The sequence below is a fragment of the Ovis canadensis genome, chromosome 18 (assembly GCF_042477335.2).
Source record: "Ovis canadensis isolate MfBH-ARS-UI-01 breed Bighorn chromosome 18, ARS-UI_OviCan_v2, whole genome shotgun sequence".
Classification (NCBI taxonomy): Eukaryota; Metazoa; Chordata; class Mammalia; order Artiodactyla; family Bovidae; genus Ovis; species Ovis canadensis.
In genome coordinates, this window is record NC_091262.1 from 36,959,286 (window position 1) to 36,980,298 (window position 21,013).

General features: G+C 40.9%; 1 protein-coding gene across 5 annotated transcripts in view; it reads left to right on the top strand.

Annotated features, from left to right (window-relative positions):
- Positions 1-21,013, top strand: part of ADAMTSL3 (ADAMTS like 3) — a 387,010-nt gene that overhangs the window by 259,974 nt on the left and 106,023 nt on the right. For all 5 annotated transcript variants that reach the window (XM_069558966.1, XM_069558965.1, XM_069558968.1 and 2 more), the window contains exons 17-18: positions 12,521-12,650; positions 20,745-20,937. In XM_069558966.1, coding sequence (XP_069415067.1) covers positions 12,521-12,650; positions 20,745-20,937 — 323 coding nt within the window. The remainder of the gene's footprint in view (positions 1-12,520; positions 12,651-20,744; positions 20,938-21,013) is intronic.

Genomic DNA, 21,013 nt, shown 5'->3' on the forward strand with positions numbered 1-21,013 from the left:
AACATGGTGTTTTTTGGTATATTCACGAAGTTGTGTACCCATCGCCACAATCTTCTTTTAGCACTGATATATTTGGCTGCATTGGGTCCCAGTTGTGCCATGTGTGATCTTTCATGCAGCACGCAGATTTAGTTGCCCAATCGGGGGTCGAACTTGTGTCCCTTGCATTGCAAGGTGGATTCTTAACCACTGGACAACCAGGGAAGACCCCATCAAAACAATTTTAGAACACTTTGACCCCAAAAGAACCCTGTACCCTTAAGAAATCACCCTCCCCATTTCCTCTGAAACCCCCGTTTTCCTGCTACCAGCAACCTCTCACAACTACTAATCTACTTTTTATTTCTTCTGGACGTTTCATATAAATGGAATCACACAATAAGCAATCTTTGTGACCACCTTCTTTCATTAGTGTGCTCTCAAGGTTCATCCATGTTGCAAAATAAGTCAGCACTTCATTTCTTTTTAGGTTTGAATACTATTCCATTGTATGGATATGTCCATATTTATCCATTCATCAGTTAAAATTTAGTTTATTCGCATGTCTTGGATACTATGCCTAAAACTGCTCTGAACATTCATGTACACATTGTGTGGATGTACATCTTCATTTCCCTTGGATATACAGTTAGGAATAGTAAAATGATCTCTGCATCTGTTTAAGGCATACAAGTTTTGTGAAACTTGACCAGTTCAATTTATCCTTATTGGCACTGTGGGCCTTCGGCCAGCTGTGAGGAGAGAAAGGCCTTGCACATGTTAGAAGTGCATTTCAGTACTCACACAGTGGATGGGATGGTGTCCATTTGTTTCTGACATCCTCTTGTATAACTGGAACACATTTTGCAAATTTTAACAGGGCTCAGCTTGCTAATCTTTCAACTCTCAGTTAAACAGAATTTAGCCTTGTGAGGCTATCCTGTATTGCGTAATTCAGGATAACATCATTAGATGAACCTTGCATGCCCATGAACCCAAATGGTATGGCTAGGGAAGCTGAGAGTCAGAGTGTATCACACAATCCAAAATAGAGAGTGGACAACTTCTTTATTGAAGGGTTGAACTGTAAGTGCTTATAGTAAGATTCTTCACTTTGCAAAAAGCAATGGTTTAATTTCTTGGGTTCAGGCTTAAATTTTCTTAATGTTTTTAATTTCTTGATTTCAAGCTTAAAATTTCATTTTAAATGTGTAACTCAATTTTGTTGAATACTTGGAATGCTTGGAGGGTTATATAATCCTCTAAATGTAGGAAACTGAACACCTGCTCTGTGCTAGACTCTATGCTCTCCACTCGGTTCCAGGCTCAGTACCATGATATAGAATGAAGGCACGGTCCTTGTCCTGAGGGAGCACAGCTCTCAGTTATGTTGGCTTTACTGTCCCTACTGCATTACTTACAGGCAGTGACACTTGCCTCTCTGTAATCCATTTTCATGTGGTTTTAGAGGCTCAGCCTCTGCAAGCCCACTTATGTGTGGCTTTGAATGTGGATTTTAACCCTCATCCTGAATAACAGGGAGGGTAAGTCTGCAATGACTGGAAACCACAGGAAAATAAAATTTCCACAGGCATGCAGTTATTTCTTCAGCATTCCTGTTTCTGGTAGAAAAATAAGATAGGCAAGTGATAAATTTTAAAAAAGATAAACCTCTGATTCCCATCCCGATATTGTATATTTGTATAGTCTTAACTTGCCTTCACAACATACAGGAAATAAAAGTAGATCAATTTGTTGTAATCATTGATGTTTAAGAATCTTTTACAAGTCTGCTTTCATACTGGAGTGGCAACAATTCTTTCTCAATTCCCCAAAGTATAAAGAATGCTGACATACTCAATTTCCAGTCTCTAGAGTGTATGGAAGTATATGGTATACAGCATTATGTTATGTGTGTATGTACATCCTGAAAGTTATGCTTACCTTTTAAATACCCACTGATAAGGTTTTGTAATTTATACACTATCAACATGGACTTCCCAGGTGGCACTAGTGGTAAAGAATCCACCTGCAGTGCAGGAGACATAAGAGATGCAGGTTTGATCCCTTGGTGGGGAATATCCCCTGGAGGAGGAAATGGCAACCCACTCTAGTAATCTTGCCTGGAGATTCCCATGGACAGAGGAGCCTGGAAGGCTACAGTCCATGGGGTCACAAAGAGTCAGATATGACTTAATGACTGAACATACACACATGCACACGATTAACATTCCTCACTGACATTTTCTCTTATGTCTTATATTATTTGTTGCATTTATGACCTTTCATCTCTCCCTTTGTGTTTTCCAAAATCACCGGCTAGTAGCATAGACATGGACTTTGGCCTCATTTTGAACCATAGTTCTGCCTCTCCCTTTGGCTAGTTATTTAAATTTGCAGAGGTTTATTTTTGTAAAATGAGAAGAGCCACACCTACATTATTAGGATTAATGAAAGGATTAAATATGATTCTTAAGCAAGATTATGTTGGAGAAGTGTTTAATCACTGTGCCTGGCACATGTGTGTTATAAATGTTGGTGGGATAATATAAGAGTTTATAATATGTTTATAATATAGTTTATAATATAAGAAGTTATTCATCTTAGAATATTGTTTTTTCCTTTTAAAAGAAAATGGACTAAATTGCTGAACCCCTTAATGCATCTAACTGTGCCAAGTGCATTCTTTGAATTCCTCAAGTAAATCATCATCTGCAGTTAATGATGATTTTCTCTTTCAATAGTTGTTTATTATGTTTAGGTTTTATCTCTCATTGCACTGCCCAGAATTGCAAGAACAATAATAAATAAGGTAGATGATGCCAACTTTGCCTCGGTCTTGACAGTAGCAGGAATCTCTTATTGTTTCATTCGAAAACAACATCCTACAAATATTTATTGTGTGTTTTTTTGTGCAAGGTGCTGACCTAGTAATACAGACGAATAGTTCCCACCTCTGCAACTCAGATCTAGAGGGGGAAATGTGTTCATCGCATAATCATACACACATATGTTTAAACTTACAGCTGGTTATTGCAGCTACAAAAAAATATATGGTTGGGACTTGCCTGGCAGTCCAGAGGTTAAGAATCTGCACTTCCATCACAGGGGGCAGAGGTTCGATCACTGGTCAAGGAACTAAGAGCCCACATGCCGTGTGGTGTGACCAAAAAATAACTAGAAACAAATTTTAAAAAGAAGCATATGATGCCATGAAAGCACATAATAGGAGGAATTTGACCTAACTTGGGAGGTCAGGGAAAGATTCCCTAAGAACAATTACATTTTAACTTTTAAGTCTGAAAGATGAGATATTAATTAAGCAAAAGTTTAAGACAGTGGTACAAAGAGAATTTCCAGCAGGAAAAGGATCATGTGGAAGGGCACTAGGTGGCAAGAGGGCACATGGGAGATTCCAGGAGCTGAAGAAGTTGGGCACAGCTAGTGTACTGAGAAAGATGGGGTTTAATGTGAGATGATGCTGTAAAGGAAATCAGGGGCCAGACAGTGAAGGTCTTACGGGCCATGTTCATTTGGGTCTTTATCCTAAGAACAATGAGAAGCCATCCAAGTCATTAAAATGGAAATTAATGATCAAATGTTTATTTCAGAAGGGTTAGCCCAGTTGTATTGTAAAAAAAGGATTAAAAGGGATAACAAGAGATGTCAGGGAGCCCACAGAGAGGAAGATGGCGAGAAGGCATGGTTTGTTAGGGGAGGGCTGTGTGTGTGCTGTCATTTCATGACAGAGAGTCCAGGTGCATTTAAAAGGCAATGAGAGGGGACTTCCCTGGTGGTCCAGTGGCTAAGACTCCACACTTCCAGTGCAGGGAGCCCTGGTCAGGGAACTAGTTCCTGCATGCTGCAACTGAAGATCTTGCAAAGACCCAGCACAGCCAAGTGAATAATTTTCTTTTTAAAAAAGGCAATGAGAAAGTTCCAGAATGAAAGGGAAACGCAAAGGGTCAACAAACTTCCTATGATGGAAAGGAGTGAAATCTAAAGCCTACTATGGAATTCAATCTTAACTAGTTAGAGATGCATCTCTTAATGGAAACTGGCAAGGGAAAGGTCTGGGTGGATGGATTTATCTGCTGGCTGGGTCAGTGGGTTTATCTGCTGGATCATAGGAAGTTCCTATCTGTTTGTTTCTGGTTGTGCGTGTGTGAATATTTGTGTGTGAATGATTTGATTTGTGAATGCCCAAGGTTTGAAGTCATAATGTAATTTTTTTTTTTTTTATTATACTCTTGACTACAGTGTGCTACAATTGGGTAGGCCAAAGGTTCATTCAGATTTTTCTGTAAAATGTTATGGAAAAAACTCAAATGAACTTTTTGGCTAACCCCATATTTAACTAAGGATTTTGCATTTAGATATGAATGATACTGATGCAAGTTGGTAGCCTCCACTGAGCATGGTGGAGTACAAGGATGCCTTCCTGCAAATGGGAAAGGGGTCTGAAAGCTGAATTGGCCCACCATGGGCTCATTTGGGCATACTCCCCATGGAGATGTGTTTCCGACATGGTACATTAGCAGTCACCATTTTGTCCTCTTCAAATCCCTTCAAATCTTAACAGGCCTTGAGCTGGAGTTTCTTTCAGCTACTCTTGATATAATTGATCACTTCCTCTCAGGCTCCACTGATGTTTATGATGCCCTTCATGAGGCCAAATGGCTTTTAACAATCCTTAATTTTTACCAGCTGTCTCCTCAACTGGCCCCTAAAAAGAACTCACCTATTTGGAGTACTATAAAACTTGCATTTTAACACCAAAATGGCATTCCTCTAGGTCCATACGATATAATGCTTCTCCTTTTTTTCATTACCTGGGAGTATATAGTAGTATTTATTCTATCATACTGGTTAATCAGCAGAGAGGAAAACATAACTAACTATCCTTTTCAGTATGGCCCTAGGCTTGCATCTGTCATGTAAACTATCTGTCATGTAACACTATATTAAGTAGATCTGCTCTCTTTTCTTTTATAGATTTTTGTCATCAGGTTTATACTAGTATTTTTTAATGAATTGGAGTTTTCCTTACATTTCTTTTTTTATTTATTATTATTATTATTACTTTACAATATTGTATTGGTTTTGCCACACATCAACATGAATCTGCCACGGGTGTACATGTGTTCTCAATTCCGAACCTCCCTCCCACCTCCCCCCCTATACCATCCCTCCAGGTCATCCCAGTGCACCAGCCCCAAGCATCCTGCACCCTGCATCGAACCTAGACTGGCAATTCGTTTCTTATATGATATTATACATGTTTCAATGCCATTCTCCCAAATCATCCCACCCTATCCCTCTCCCACAGAGTCCAAAAGACCGTTCTATACATCTGTGTCTCTTTTGCTGTCTCGCATACAGGGTTATCGTTACCATCTTTCTAAATTCCATATATATGTGTTAGTATACTGTATTGGTGTTTTTCTTTCTGGCTTACTTCACTCTGTATAATCGGCTCCAGTTTCATCCACCTCATTAGAACTGATTCAAATGTATTCTTTTTAATGGCTGAGTAATACTCCATTGTGTATATGTACCACAGCTTTCTTATCCATTCATCTGCTGATGGACATCTAGGTTGCATACATTTCAATAATCTTAAATAGTTCCTATCATAGATGACATCTCTTTAAAAAGTCTGGAAGAATTTGTTTCTACAACTATATAAATTCAGTTCTTATTTTTCCCTTTAGGGACAGGATTGGGAGGGGAATTGTTACAGGATCTATAAGATCATTTTCAAGTCCCCTCTGCACTTACTGTCATATACAAACTCTTAATTTTAAAGTGATTTAGGTCATACATGAATGGTCTAGTGGTTTTCCCTACTTTCTTCAATTTAAATCTGAATTTGGCAATAAGGAGTTCATGATCTGAGCCACAGTCAGCTCCCCATCTTGTTTTTGCTGACTGTATAGAGCTTCTCCATCTTTGGCTGCAAAGAATATAATCAGTCTGATTTTGGTGTTGGCCATCTGGTGATGTCCATGTGTAGAGTCTTCTCTTGTGTTGTTGGAAGACAGTGTTTGCTATGACCAGTGCGTTCTCTTTGCAAAACTCTTACTAGCCTTTGCCCTGCTTCATTCTGTACTCCAAGGCCAAATTTGCCTGTTACTCCAGGTGTTTCTTGACTTCCTACTTTTGCATTCCAGTCCCCTATAATGAAAAGGACATCGTTTTTGGGAGTTAGTTCTAGAAGGTCTTATAGGTCTTCATAGAACCAATCAACTTCAGCTTCTTCAGCATTACTGGTCGGGACATAGACTTGGATTACCATGATATTGAATGATTTGCCTTGGAAATGAACAGAGATCATTCTGTCATTTTTGAGATTGCATCCAAGTACTGCATTTCGGAATCTTCTGTTGACTGTGATGGCTATTCCATTCCTTCTAAGGGATTCTTGTCCACAGTAGTAGATATAATGGTCATCTGAGTTAAATTCACCCATTCCAGTCCATTTTAGTTCGCTGATTCCTAAAATGTCGATGTACACTCTTGCCATCTCTTGTTTGCCTTCATTCATGGACCTAACATTCCAGGTTCCTCTGCAATATTGCTCTTTACAGCATCAGACCTTGCTTCCATCACCAGTCACACCCGCAACTGGGTGTTGTTTTTGCTTTGACTCCGTCTCTTCATTCTTTCTGGAGTTATTTCTCCACTGATCTCTAATAGCATATTGGGCACCTACCGGCCTAGGGAGTTTATCTTTCCTATCCTATCTTTCCTTTCCTAGTGTCCTATCTTTTTGCCTTTTCATACTGTTCATGGGGTTCTCAAGGTAAATATACTGAAGTGGTTTGCCATTCCCTTCTCCAATGGACCACATTTTGTCAGAACTCTCCACCAAGACCTGTCTGTCTTGGATGGCCCTACATGGCATGGCTTAGTTTCATTGAGTTAGACAAGATTATGTTCCATGTGATTAGATTGGTTTTCTCTGATTGTGGTTTCAGTCTGTCTATCCTCTGATTCCCTCTCTCAGCACCTACTGTTGTACTGGGGTTTCTCTTACTTTGGATGTGGGGTATCTCTTCACGGCTGCTCCAGCAAAGTGTAGCCACTGCTCCTTGCCTTGCACATGGGGTATCTCCTCAGGGCCACCGCTACTGACCTTGGATGTAGAGTATCTCCTCTCAGCCACTTGCCTCTCCAGCGCTGTGAGCCACATACAGTGTAAGTAAGAAATAGATTTAAGGGACTAGATCTGATAGAGTGCCTGATGAACTATGGGCAGAGGTTCGTGACATTGTACAGGAGACAGAGATCTAGACCATCCCAAAGAAAAAGAAATGCAAAACAGCAAAAAGGCTGTCTGAGAAGGCCTTACGAATAGTTGTGAAAAGAAGAGAAATGAAAAGCAAAGGAGAAAAAGAAAGAGATACCCATTTGAATGCAGAATTCCAAAGAATGGCAAGGAGAGATAAGAAAGCCTTCCTCAGTGATCAGTGCAAAGAAATAGAGGAAAACAATAGAATGGGAAAGACTAGAGATCTCTTTAAGAAAATTACAGATACCAAGGGAATATTTCATGCAAAGATGGGCTCAATAAGGGACAGAAATGCTATGGACCTAACAGAAGCAGAAGATATTAAAAAGAGATGGCAAGAATACACAGAACTGTACAAAAAAGATCTTCATGACCCAGATAATCACAATGGTCTGATCATTCACCTAGAGCCAGACATCCTGGAATGTGAAGTCAAGTGGGCCTTAGGAAGCATCACTACAAATAAAACTAGTAAAAGTGATGGAATTCCAGTTGAGCTATTTCAAATCCTGAAAGATGATGCTGTGAAAGTGCTACACTCAATATGTCAGCAAATTTGGAAAACTCAGCAGTGGCCACAGAGTTGGAAAAGGTCAGTTTTCATTCCAATCCCTAAGAAAGACAATGCCAAAGAATGCTCAGCCTACTGCACAGTTGCACTCATCTCACATGCTAGTAAAGTAATGCTGAAAATTCTCCAAGCCAGGCTGCAGCAATATGTGAACTGTGAACTTCCAGATGTTCAAGCTGGTTTTAGAAAAGGCAGAGGAACCAGTGATCAAATTGCCAGTATCTGCTGGATCATCAAAAAAGCAAGAGAGTTCCAGAAAAACATCTATTTCTGCTTTATTGACTATGCCAAATCCTTTGACTGTGTGGATCACAATAAACTGTTGAAAATTCTGAAAGAGATGGGAATACCAGACTACCTGATCTGCCGCTTGAGAAACCTGTATGCAGGTCAGGAAGCAACAGTTAGAACTGGACATGGAACAACAGACTGGTTCCAAACAGGGAAAGAAGTACATCAAGGCTGTATACTGTCACCCTGCCTATTTAACTTATATGCAGAGTATGTCATGAGAAATGCTGGGCGGGATGAGGTACAGCTGGAATCAACATTGCTGGGAGAAATATCAATAACCTCAGATATGCAGATGACACCACCCTTATGGCAGAAAGTGAAGAAGACCTAAAGAGCCTCTTGATGAAAGTGAAAAAGGAGAGTGAAAAAGCTGGCTTAAACCTCAACGTTCAGATAACTAAGATCATGTCATCTGGTCCCATCACTTCATGGGAAATAGGTGGGGAAACAGTGGAAACAGTTGTTGACTTTATTTTGAGGGGCTCCAAAATCGCTGCAGATGGTGATTGCAGCCATGAAGTTAAAAGACTCTTACTCCTTAGAAGGAAAGTTATGACCTACCTAGACAGTGCATTAAAAAGCAGAGACATTACTTTGCCAACAAAGTTTCATCTCATCAAGGCTCTGGTTTTTCCAGTAGTCATATATGGATGTGAGGGTTGGACTATAAAGAAAGCCGAGTGCCAAAGAATTGATGCTTTTGAACTGTGGTGTTGGAGAAGGCTCTTGAGAGTCCCTTGGACTGCAAGGAGATCCAACCAGTCCATTCTAAAGGAGATCAGTCCTGAATATTCATTGGAAGGACTGATGTTAAAGCTGAGACTCCAATACTTTGGCCACCTGATGTGAAGATCTGATTTATTTGAAAAGACCCTGATTCTGGGAAAGGTTGAAGGCAGAAGGAGAAGGGGACGACAGAAGATGAGATGGTTGGATGGCATCACTGACTCAATGAATATGAGTTTGAGCAGACTCTGAGAATTGGTGATGGACCAGGAGGCCTGGAATGCTGTGGTCCATGGGGTCACGAAGAGTTGGACATGACTGAGTGACTGAACTGAACTGAACTGAATTTTAAAGTGAGTTTCATAATTTAGATTTTCTTGGGAAAAGTCATCCATTTCATGATAATATTAATAGCATCATCAAGCATTGTTCATCTAATATCCAGTTGCTTTAAGCCCTCCTCTGCTCCTTTTTCTTGTCAAATAATATGTACCAATTACTGTTTTTAAGCTAGGAGTTTTGTGTGTGTGTTCTCAGTCACTCAGTCATGTCTGATTCTTTGTGGCCCCATGGACTGCAGCCCACCAGTCTTCTCTGTCCATGGGGTTCTCCAGGGAGGAATACTGGAGCAGGTTGCCCTTTCCTTCTCCAGGTGCACTTTCCCACCCAGGGGTGAACCCACCTCTCTTGCACCTCCTGCATTGGCAGATGGATTCTTTACCACTAGTGCCACTTATTGGGAATGATTATTTTTAAATTCTGATGTTCGGATTGGGGGGTTTAATTATTTATTTTTCATTTATTGATGAACTCTATTATGGTAAAGGAATATTGCCTATATAATTTCTAGGTTATGGAATTTAATACAGTTTTCTTTATAGACTTATGTCGGATCAATTTTTGTTAATGTTCCTCTGCTTAAAAAAGCATATTGCATCTATTTCTGAGGGCCAAGGCCATTTGGTTATTATATCAACATAATTTTCTTATTCAAATCATTTTCCAACTTTTAAAAAGTAATTTATTATATTAAGTACTGGGTAACACCTTAAAGGTTCTGACTGTAGATTTTGTTGTTGTTGTTGCTCTGAGTATTTCTGTGTGTGTGTGTGTGTGTGTGTGTGTGTGTGTGTGTGTGTGATATGTTCCTTGGCATGTTGAATTAGTCAAGAGTTATTTGCAGGAAACCCAACTTGAACTAACCTTAAACCAACACAAGAGAATGTATTAGCTCATTTATTGGCTCTGCTTCCCCTCTTAGCGTCTGTGTTTTCACCCTTTAATTATGAATTCATTTCTTGATGTAGGCTTTAGATATTTTTTGCCAAAAAATAAAATAACCCTTGTATTATGACATTGCAGAAGTCAACTGTGAAGTGAAGAATGTTGCCTTGTGCTACCAAAGGATTTATTAGAGAAATTGAATTGAAATTTCAACACTTGATTTATCTTATATCTTCTAAATGCATATTTGTGATTACTGTCCAAATTTTGCTAAAAATGAGATGAAGTAAACTTATCTTTATAACTTTTTTCTTTTGAGGATAAAGGTTTGCTCAAACCTCTTGAAGTGGAAAGTGTTGAAGTCATGTCATAGGTTCAGTGTGAGGGATGGGAGATAGTCTCATGGCCATCTTTGGAAAATACATTCCACCTCAATAAGTATCCTAAGTCTCTCATTAAACTTTTATATTCTTTTGAGTAAACTTGGTTTAATTTGTCACAACTATTGTGAAATTCCATAAAAATGGTTAAAATGAGGTAACTTTGGTGCTTTCAGATCCACCCACTCATGTTCCAAAATAGTCTCCAAGTGTATTTTGTAAATAATTCTGGTTATAAATTAGAATATATGTGAAAGATAACTGCATTTTTCTCAGATTAAAAAGAAATGAAACTTGCTAGAAAATGAACATCTGTGTCCCTGTAAAATCACTGAGTTCAACATTTGTAGGGAGGAACCTGAGTTATAATGTTGTAGCAGTGTCTCTTCATGTTTCAGGTTAGTGTTTATTAAAAAAAAATTCATTGGAAGATGCATGGAGATTTAAGACTGCATCCTACTATGCCCAGGAGCATAAGATTACAACTGAAGAAAGCAAAGAAAATTTAAGGAAAAGAACTCAACATCTCGAATATACATTTTACATATACTTTTGGTCCATACTGTACTCTGCGAAATATTGTAAAATGGTTGAATCTAAACATGGCATTTGGAAAAAGAACCACAATGTGGAACACGCATTCTTGCATGAAACTGAATACATTTGCATATTTCAAATAGCATAGTTGGTTGCTATTACAATTTTTATTTGATTTTTTCTGTCAAAATTTGATTTATATTTTGCTCAGTTCTGATTTCCCAATAATCTTTTTTTTTTAAATTTGTCTCAACAAACAAAATAATGGTTGAGACTGGGCCTTGGAGTCAGACAGACCTGTCTAGCTTCAAAGGAAAAATGTGCCTGTGAAAGTATGTATTTGAACAGGGAAGCTGGTTGGCTGTATTGCATTTTGGAACCCTTTGGGTACAAAAGGGCTTCCCAGATGGCATTAGTGGTAAAGAATCTGCCTGCTAATACAGGAGATGTAGGAGATAAGGGTTCGATCCCTGGGTCAGTAAGATCCCTTGGAGGAGGAAATGGCAACCCACTTCAGTATTCTTGCCTGGGAAATCCTGTGAACAGAGGAGCCTGGCAGGTTACAGTCCATGGAATCACAGAATCAGACACGACTGAGCACAAACTGAAATTCTGTCCCCATTTAACACTTACTCGCCCCCATCTTGCCCCTGGCATCTACCAAAGTACCCTCTGACTCTATGAATTTGACCATGATATAAGTTAACCTTAAAAGTGCATCCCAATATACATTTGTTGTTCAGTCGCTCTGTCATGTCCGACTCTCTGCAACCCCATGGACTGCAGCACACCAGGCTTCCCTGTCCTTCACCATCTCCTGGAGCTTGCTCAAACTCATGTCCATTGAGTCAGTGATGCCATCCAACCATCTTGTCCTCTGTTGTCTCCTCCTCCTGCCTTCAGTCTTTCCCAGCATCAGGGTCTTTTCTAATGAGTTGGCTCTTCACATCAGGTGGCCAAAGTATTGGAGCTTCAGCTTCAACATCAGTCCTTCCAATGAATGTTCAGGGTTGATTTCCTCTAGGACTGACTGGTTTGATCTCCTTTCAGTCCAATATACATTAGGCGCGGACAAATACTGTTTGATTCCACTCATGTGAGAGAGTGTTATTCTTTAGGAGCTGATATGAAATTCCTCTTAGGGAAATTATTGTGTATGTTTGGAAGGAGCATGCGGATGATTCATTTGCAGGAACTCCTGGCCTTGAGTGTGTTTGAAACGTAGATCAGTGTGGCAGTGGATGGGGTCTCAGGGGTGGTCCTTGATGTCTCAAAATGACCATTTGGAAGTTTACAAAGCAACTGAGGAAATAATAGAGCCTGGGAGACTTTAGGAAAGGCACAGTCATTTGCTCCATGTGGACCCTGAAATGCATCCTGCAGGCAAGCAATACAGTCAAAAGGGCAGTGGCTTAAGAATGAGGGGTCAATTTCTTTTTTCCCTGTTTTCTTTTTTCCCCACAATGAGTCATTCTAGGTCATTTGCATATTTTTTTTTCTCTTTCCAACCTCTAGGCCATCAAGAAGCCATTGCAGTGTGCTTACACCTGCAGACCCAGCAGACGGTCAATGACACCTTGTGTGATATGGTCCACCGCCCTCCGGCAATGAGCCAGGCTTGTAACACAGAGCCCTGCCCACCCAGGTACGTGCGGTCTTCTGCTCCCCGCAGAGAATCATGCATGTGTATTGAGGCTGAGGGGGGAGTCACCCATGGAGATCAGAATTCTCCCTTCTCTGTTCAAGCTATGTGCCAGCCAGATTCTCACTAAGATACAGAATACTGTCAGGTTAAGCAGGAATCCCCTTTACCCGGCCTTTTGCGTCATATGTGAGTGAATGTGAACTGGCTGCTGCTGGCAACACCATGAGCTCAGCAGTTTTGTTGTCTCATGTCTGTCCCTTCAGGGGTACTTCTTTGCCTGAAGCCGCATCAGGGAACACAGGCTCTGAGGTCAAGTTAACACAGGTACACAGAAGGTGCTCAGTCCATATTTGTGGACTAACTGAGTGATTTCCTACTTGTTACCTAGAAATCACACCTGTGTGTTCTCACCCTTCCCACTGACCTGCCAGAGAGCTCAGATTGTGGGGTGTACTGTTAAGAGTCCCCAAAGAGTGGGCAATGTTGGCTTATTTTTGGTCTCCTTGGCCTGAAAGGTTGACCTAAAAAATTAATCTGCTTCCTTTCTTAAGTCCTTATAAGATGCTGGGGATTTTTATCAGAAGGAAGCATAGATTTTCCTCATGTTTCTCTGTCCCTGGCTATTGTTAGCTCCAGAGGATTATAACTCAGCATCACTAGTTTCTCACAAGACATTCCAAAATCCAGCCCCCAGTTTTTTCTCTTCTCTATCCTTTACCTGTATAATCTTGACCCCTCTTCTATGATATATTTAAAGCCAAAATTGAAAGCTCATTCCCAGTCACCTCCTCTCTTCCTCATTGCCAGATTCTCTTTCTGCCTCTTAGTAATTATATCACCCATTTAATTAGGTACCTGCATTCACTAAAGGTAAGTTTAATTATGTCTGGGATCATAAGCAATTGAGGACATTTATTATGTCTGTTACATCCAGGACTAAAGATAGATTTTTATGGTCATTCAGGAAATAATTTGTGCTTCTGGAAGTCTCTTGATCTTTCTGATTTTGATTCCATGAGATGTGTTGGCTGTGAGGAAGAAAGTCCTGTCTTGGTGGTCTCAGGGTGCTGGTGGTAAGGATCCAGTGAGTGAGGGCATCCTGGAGATCCATGTTTCTCTGTCCTGCAGATGGGTCCTTTCTTTGTGGGTCTTGGTCTCTAACCTGCTCAGTCTTGGAGGAGGCCAGCTACATCCTTAGGGAGACCACATCTACAGGGAACCAGGCATAGCATTTTATATCCATTACTATATTTCTGACTTAGATTGTCAGCTAAGGAAATAAGGGAAACTCCTCCTTTTTATTTGGTTGTGTAGGGTCTTAGTTGCGGCACATGGGATCTTTCACTGTGGCACATGGACTCTTTAGTTGTGGTGCAAGGCCCCAGTGGTTGCTGTGTGAGCTTAGTTGCTTGAGGCATGTGGAATCTTAGTTCTCTGACCAGGGATCAAACCTGCATCCCCTGCATTGCAAGGAGGATTCTTAACCACTGGACCACTAGGGAAGTCCCCAGGGAACTTCTTGACTTATGTTAGAGCCATCTTGCTGTACTCAACTGAGACAAGGCAGTAAAGACCTACACAGTTACTTTGGTGAGCAAGGCCCAGAAACAGCATAGGGAAATCTTCCCTAGACCTCCCACCTCCGCCCCCAGGTCTACTGAATTCCAGAGTCATCTGCACCAGAATACTAGTAGAAAATGGCAGAAGACACAACACAGTAGGAGTATTAGAAGGTTTGATCTAACTGGGAGTCAGGATGCTCACTTTATCAGCAAGTCTATCCGGAGCGCTCCAAGAACATCAAGTATATGGGAGGTGATGCTGAGATTCTGTCCATTTGGAACATCCCCTTTATCTCAGGGGAAATAGCACTCATGTTAAGAGTTGAAAACCTTAAGAATCCAAAACCTTAAGAATCCAAATTACTCATCTTAGGTTTCTCAGTTTTGTCTTAATCTAATATCAGAAGCAATGATTTAGATATTTTTGGAGAAGCTAGTTTCTGTTCTCCTCCCCCCACCCCCACCACATCCCTCGGGTGAGGCTCTATGAGATGGAAACTACCCGTCTGACCAGGGTGAAGGACAAGGAGAAATTCAGGAGGTGAGAAGCATAGTTTAATATCTCAACCTGTTGTCCCAAGAAATTGGAATCATGCTGTACAAGGTTTTTAATCTGGTTCCTTCAACTTGAGTCTTGGCATGGGGTAGGAGGAAGAGTTAAACAAACATAAATAAATATATTACTTAAATTATAATACATGCTATAAAGAAACAGAAAAAGTCTCAAGAACAAGAGTTGCATAAGGACCTAATGTAGATTGGTTTGGACTGAGGATTGGGTGCAGGCATTCAGAGGAGGCCTCCCTGAGGGTTCTATGTAAGCTGATATGTAAAAGAGGAGTGAAAATTGGCCAGGGGAAGCATAGAGGAAGGAGTGTTCTAGGCAGAAGGAACAGTATATACAGAGGTCCCAAGGAAAGGAAGAAGTTGGTGTGTCCAAGAAACTAGATAGAGAGGAAGCCCGGAGATGAGAGACCAGACCAGAGACAAGACCAGACATAGTAGGACCATTGCAGGCGTTTGGACTTGATCCTGAGAGTTGTTGGGAAGCCATTGGAGAATTTGATAAATCAAATTTACATTTAGGGACTTCCCTGGTGGTCCAATGATTAAGACTCTGAGCTGCCAATGCAGGGGATGTGTGTTTGATCCCTGGTTGGGGAACCAAGATTCCCAATATGCTGCACTGCATGGCCAAAAAAAAAAAAATGTACACTTAAAAGAGACTGCTCAAACCCTGAGATGGGGAGAACAAAGGTAGAGATATTGAAATCAATTATAAATTTTTAATTAATTACCTTAACCGAAATAGCTAGCCTGCCATAATTCATCTGAGTGTCACCCATTTAAAGCCCACCTGCATGTGAATCTGAAAGTATCGTTGGATTGAGTCCAAATTAGATATATCCCCGACCATTTATCATAAAATTTGAGTCCTGCCTCTAGTGTTTCCTGCTCTGATCCATATGTCCACCTATGACTGTGAAACTGTATTCTAAATTGGAGAATGGCCATGTGAACTCCCACAGAAAACCCTCCAGTGACTTCCTTTTCTCTGTGGAAAAGCCACAGTCTTTACTTTGCCATATGTATGAGTTCCCTTGGGCTTCCATAACAAAGTTCTATAAGCTGAGTGGCTTAAACAACAGAAGTTCACTGTCTCACATATGGGGAGTCTAGAAACCCTTAATCAAGGTTGGTTCCTTCTGACAGCTCTGAGGGAAAACCTGTTCTGTGCGCCTCTCCTAACTTCTGGTAGCTTGAGCGTCCTTAGCTTGTGGATGGGAGAAGGCAATGGCAACCCACTCTGGTACTCTTGCCTGGAAAATCCCATGGACATGGACGGAGGAGCCTGGTAGGCTACAGTCCCTGGGGTCACGAAGAGTTGGATGTGACTGAGCAACTTCACTCTCACTTTTCACTTTCACGCACTGGAGAAGGAAATGGCAACCCACTCCAGTGTTCTTGCCTGGAGAATCCCAGGGACGGAGGAGCCTGGCTGGCTGCCATCTATGGGGTCACACAGAGTCGGACACGACTGATGCGACTTAGCAGCAGCAGCAGCAGCTTGTGGATGGCATTCCCTGTGTGTTTTCTTTTTATAATATTTAGTTATTTATTTGGCTGTACCAGTTCTTAGTTGTGGCATGTGGGATCTAGTTCCTTGACCAGGGATGGAACCCAGGCCCTCTGCGTTGGGAGTGTGGAGTCTTAGCCAAACTCCTGGACCACCAGGGAAATCCCCTGTGTGTTTTCGTAGCATCTTCCTTCTGTAGGTCTCTGCATTGAAATTTCCCCTTTTATAAGGTCACTGCTCCTATTGAATTAGAGCCCAACATCTGATGACCTCAGCCTAAGTCTATCATCTGCAAAGATGCTATTTCCAAATAAGTTCACATTTATGAGTTTTCGTGGTTAGGACTTCAGCTTCATTTTGAAGAAAGCAGTTCAACCCATGAGAGCAGATAAAGTCCATGACCCTGGTTTTAGGTTCTTGAACCACATTCCCTGTCATCACTTCTCTCACCTTATCACAGCCCATGTGCACGCGCAAACACACACACACATGCTCACTCACACACACTCAGAGGAACCTGAACTTGCCCAGCAGCCACACTGAATTATTCACTTTGACCCATGCTCCTGCTCATTCATGCCTCTGGGTCTTGACCCTCTGCCTGGAGCCCTTATCCATGAAATGAGCTGGTACTCTCCCATAAAAGTGATCAGCGGCTCTCTGCTCCCTGATATATGAAGTCAACGGTGTGAGATGGGATCCTAACCTTGGACACATGATAGGGATGTGTCTTAACAGTGCAGAGAGAAGTGGGAGTGGATATGGAGCATGGAGTAGAGGCCAGTTCTGCCTCAATCAGGACACTTCAGACGTGTCCCTTGGCTCTTAGGGCCCAGTTTCTTCATCTGAATGTTGATGAAAGGTGTTAGAATTTATCATCACCAAGGTCCTTTTCAGCTCTAGTCTTTCATTGTTGAGCCATGCTTCAGGTTGCGTTTCTCACTCACATCTGCAGTACTCTGCCTAGTATTTTTGCAATTATCTTCATGTCTACTCATGAGTCCTTTGAAATGCTCAGGGTTTGTTTTAGTTATAAGACTACCAGCCTCTGCTTTACCTGCCTAGGAGGCCAAGGCAGGGCTGAGCTTGGTTTGCAGTGCCATCCTTCCTTTGCTCACCAAACTGGGGCAAGATCTGACTTCAGATCTAGAAACTGTCCCTTTATGCTACTGAAGGGAGCATGCTGGTTTATTCATGCACTAGCCCACGAGCAGGTTCCTCATCACTCAGCCTTGGCCAGGAATCTTGCACATAATCTGCCTCAGCAGTCTTGCCCACAGAGCTTTCAAGCTGGGAATAATACAGCACACAATATATCTTGGCCCCTTTGCAAAATTAAGGGTCTGTTTTTATGTGAAGAGAAATACTATTCCTCATTTCAAAGTTGCAAGTTTAATAAAGTTTTTGAAGGTTGAGAGTTATTTTGGAAAAAACCCAGCAGAGACAAAGGGTTGATGCCAAAATAAAGGTAAGTTTACAAAAATGTTTTAGGTTCTAGAAACCAGTGGTGTAGGAATAACAGGAACAGGGTGTTGCACAATACTTTCCATACAAATATTTACTGACTCCAAGGGCAATAGCAGTAAAATATCACCCCAGGGTGAAACTTACCAGTGAGATTGGGTTGGACAGTCAGTAGATCTTTATTTACCCAGAGGCAAATGTGTTTGATGTATTAGCCTGAACTCTCCAAGGTGGGGCGTTGTATGTTTATTTGCTCTTCTGGGGTTACTCCCTTTGGTCTGTCCTTTAACTGCTGAGTGTCTGCTATTTATGGAGTTTGCTTTTTCCAGGAGAGAGAAATGGACAGGGTTACATAATGGTTCCACTAGTCCAAGAAGAGCCTTCTTCTTCTGTGACAGGACTCAACATGGCTAGACAGGGAGGTGGGGAGACAAAAGCCAAGAGTAAAATGTTTCTGTATCAACTTGTTACCCAGGTCTTGAATTAAAACAAAAAATGCTGTGTTCATTGTCTCTTAATAAGAAATTGTTACCTGTTTCTTGAATAAGAATGGTTCCCCTTCCAGTCCCTTATGTCACCAATCAATTCTAGTAGTTATATACTTTCTTGAAAGACTGACCATCCCAAAGTGGCTCCTAATAAATTACATAGTTAAGCTGAGTTGTTTTAATAGTGCAGCAAAAGCCTTCTAATTTTTAGCTGTGTGGTCTGATTGTCGTCAGAGTATCTACTATTGGTGATTTTCCTCACCCCTAAAGCTACTGGAACTTTATATATTAGTAGCCTAATTAATAGGTTAGCGAATATACTTCCAATTCAGATCATGTTTTAATTTCACATTCTGCTCCAAATACAGATCAGTGATAGCTACAGTATAAAAAAGGGAAACATCACACCCAGGAAACGGTGAAAATAACTACATAGGCTGGGAAAGGAATAGAAGAGGGAAGTGGTGAGTGGAACTGGACCTATGGTTCTTCTGGTCTTTAGCCCCACAGCGTTTGGGGTCAGTGAGAGTTCAGATCCTCTGGGTAACAGAGACTGAGCATCTTTCTTTTAATTCATGGAAAAGGACCCCTATTCTTTACTTCTTTGTGAAGAAAAGCTGCTGCTGACCACAACCAGAAGCCTTTGTTTAGCCGAAGCCCCTCACCTGTGAAGATAAAGGACAGACACAATAGAGCCCTGGGAGCAGCTCCAGGCCTGGCTTACCTGTTGGCTCAGTGGTTGGGGTGTCAATGTCTTCATAGTGCTTCTATGCCACATTATCCACATGGACCTGGTTCTAGCCTGGATACCCCAGAGGGCTCGGTGGAAGCAAACCAAACTGTAAACGGAAAGGGTTAAGAGACAGAGAAAAGGATTAAAGGAGGTGGAGGGAGAGAAAACTCCTTCCTGTTGAGCCTGCAAAATGGCATTCCAAAGCATATGAAAACAATCTAATGCTAATGAAGATAGTTCACACATTCGCCAAATGAAAGATGAATTCATTACAGAAGAAATTAAAATATAAGAACAATTTGGAAAATAATATAAGTATTCTTGGAATCTTTGGAGTTTGGAGAAGGATACAAATGTTCAGTTTACAGTGTGTGTTGCTGTGGTTGTTCAGTCACTAAATCGTGTCTGACTCTTTGCAATCCCATAGACTACAGCACACCAGGCTCCCTTGTCCTTCACTATCTCCTGGAGATTGCTCAAATTCATGTCCATTGAGTTGGTGATACTATCTAACCCTTTCATCCTCTGTCATCCTCTTCTTTGCCTTCAATCTTTCCCAGCATCAGGGTCTTTTCCAATGAGTAGACTCTTCACATCAAGTGATCAAAGTATTGGAGCCTCAGTTTCAACATCAGTCCTTCCAAATGAATGTTCATACTGTGTATTATTTTAATCCTTTGATTAATATGCTTGTTACTTAGAATTTCTATTTCTCTCTTTTTAAAATTAAGAATATATAATCACAGATTATAATCAAATGTTTTCTTTACATTTTAATCCTCTTTTTTACCTTGGAACATTTTAAGTAACATAAGAATTCATTTGTTTCTTAGAAACTTTTAGGAACTTAATCACAAAATTAGCACAATCTAGTCCTTTTCTTCAAAAGAACTTTTTGTAGTTGCCTAATACCTTATCTATTTCATCAAAATTTTCAAATATATTATTAAATTCTCTATATTCTTGTTAAAGTTTGTCTTTTTGATAAGCCAGGAGCTTAGAAAAATATTTTACAGCTGGGGTAAGATTCATGGTTACTAATAATTAAATATCTACAAGTTTTAAAATAATCATTATATACAATTTTTCACCCATCAGATGGGCAGAGCCTTTTTCAAATGATACGGTCCAGTGGTCATATGGCTGTAGAAGCCAGGCTCTCTCTACTTCTGGCGAAAGTGTGACTTGAGAGAATCATTTTTGAAGGCAACTTGGAAATATATACCCAAAGCAACTGCCCTGGTTTTTCATTTTTGCAGATGTTTCATGAGAAAACCTGATTTTTCCGAGATCTTATTGGAAAGGAATCACATTATGTATATATATGTGCTGTAAATCCAATCCTAACATAAAAGAATTTTCTTAGGGATATTCCAAATAATGAATCCAGGTGCCCTAAAAATTTCCTGAAGTGTGCTTTTAAGCATTTAAAATTTCTTTTGACACCTTGTATAAATCATCCTTGCTTTGGGGCTCTATTCAAAACAAAACCAAGATTTTATTAATGATGTATGGTGGTAGGCTAGGATGGAGAGAAATCTGCTTTTCTTTCACTCCAGACTTTCCTAGACAGGTGAAATCTTTAAGCACTTTTCTGACATGTCTTGCCTTTAAACATTGTATTTCTGCACTCTAATTGCATTTATTGATGCTGTGGATATGGAGGGTGGAGGCTGGAAGTCCAGAGAGCAGCATGCAGTTGTCCATGCTCTGGATGTCCCACTGAGTCCACTGAACAGTGAATTTTGCCTACTTGTTGTTTTGGTACAGGTGGCACATGGGCTCTTGGGGACCCTGCTCAGCTACCTGTGGTGTTGGCATCCAGACTCGAGAAGTGTACTGCCTGCACCCTGGGGAGTCCCCCTCCCCACCTGAGGAATGCAGAGATGAGAAACCCCATGCCTTACAAGCATGCAACCAGTTTGACTGCCCTCCTAGCTGGCATATTGAAGAGTGGCAGCAGGTATGGCTGCCAGGCTTATGATCGTAAGAACCCTGTGTTTCACTAAACCAAGGAGGGCTGAGCCCGTGGACTCACT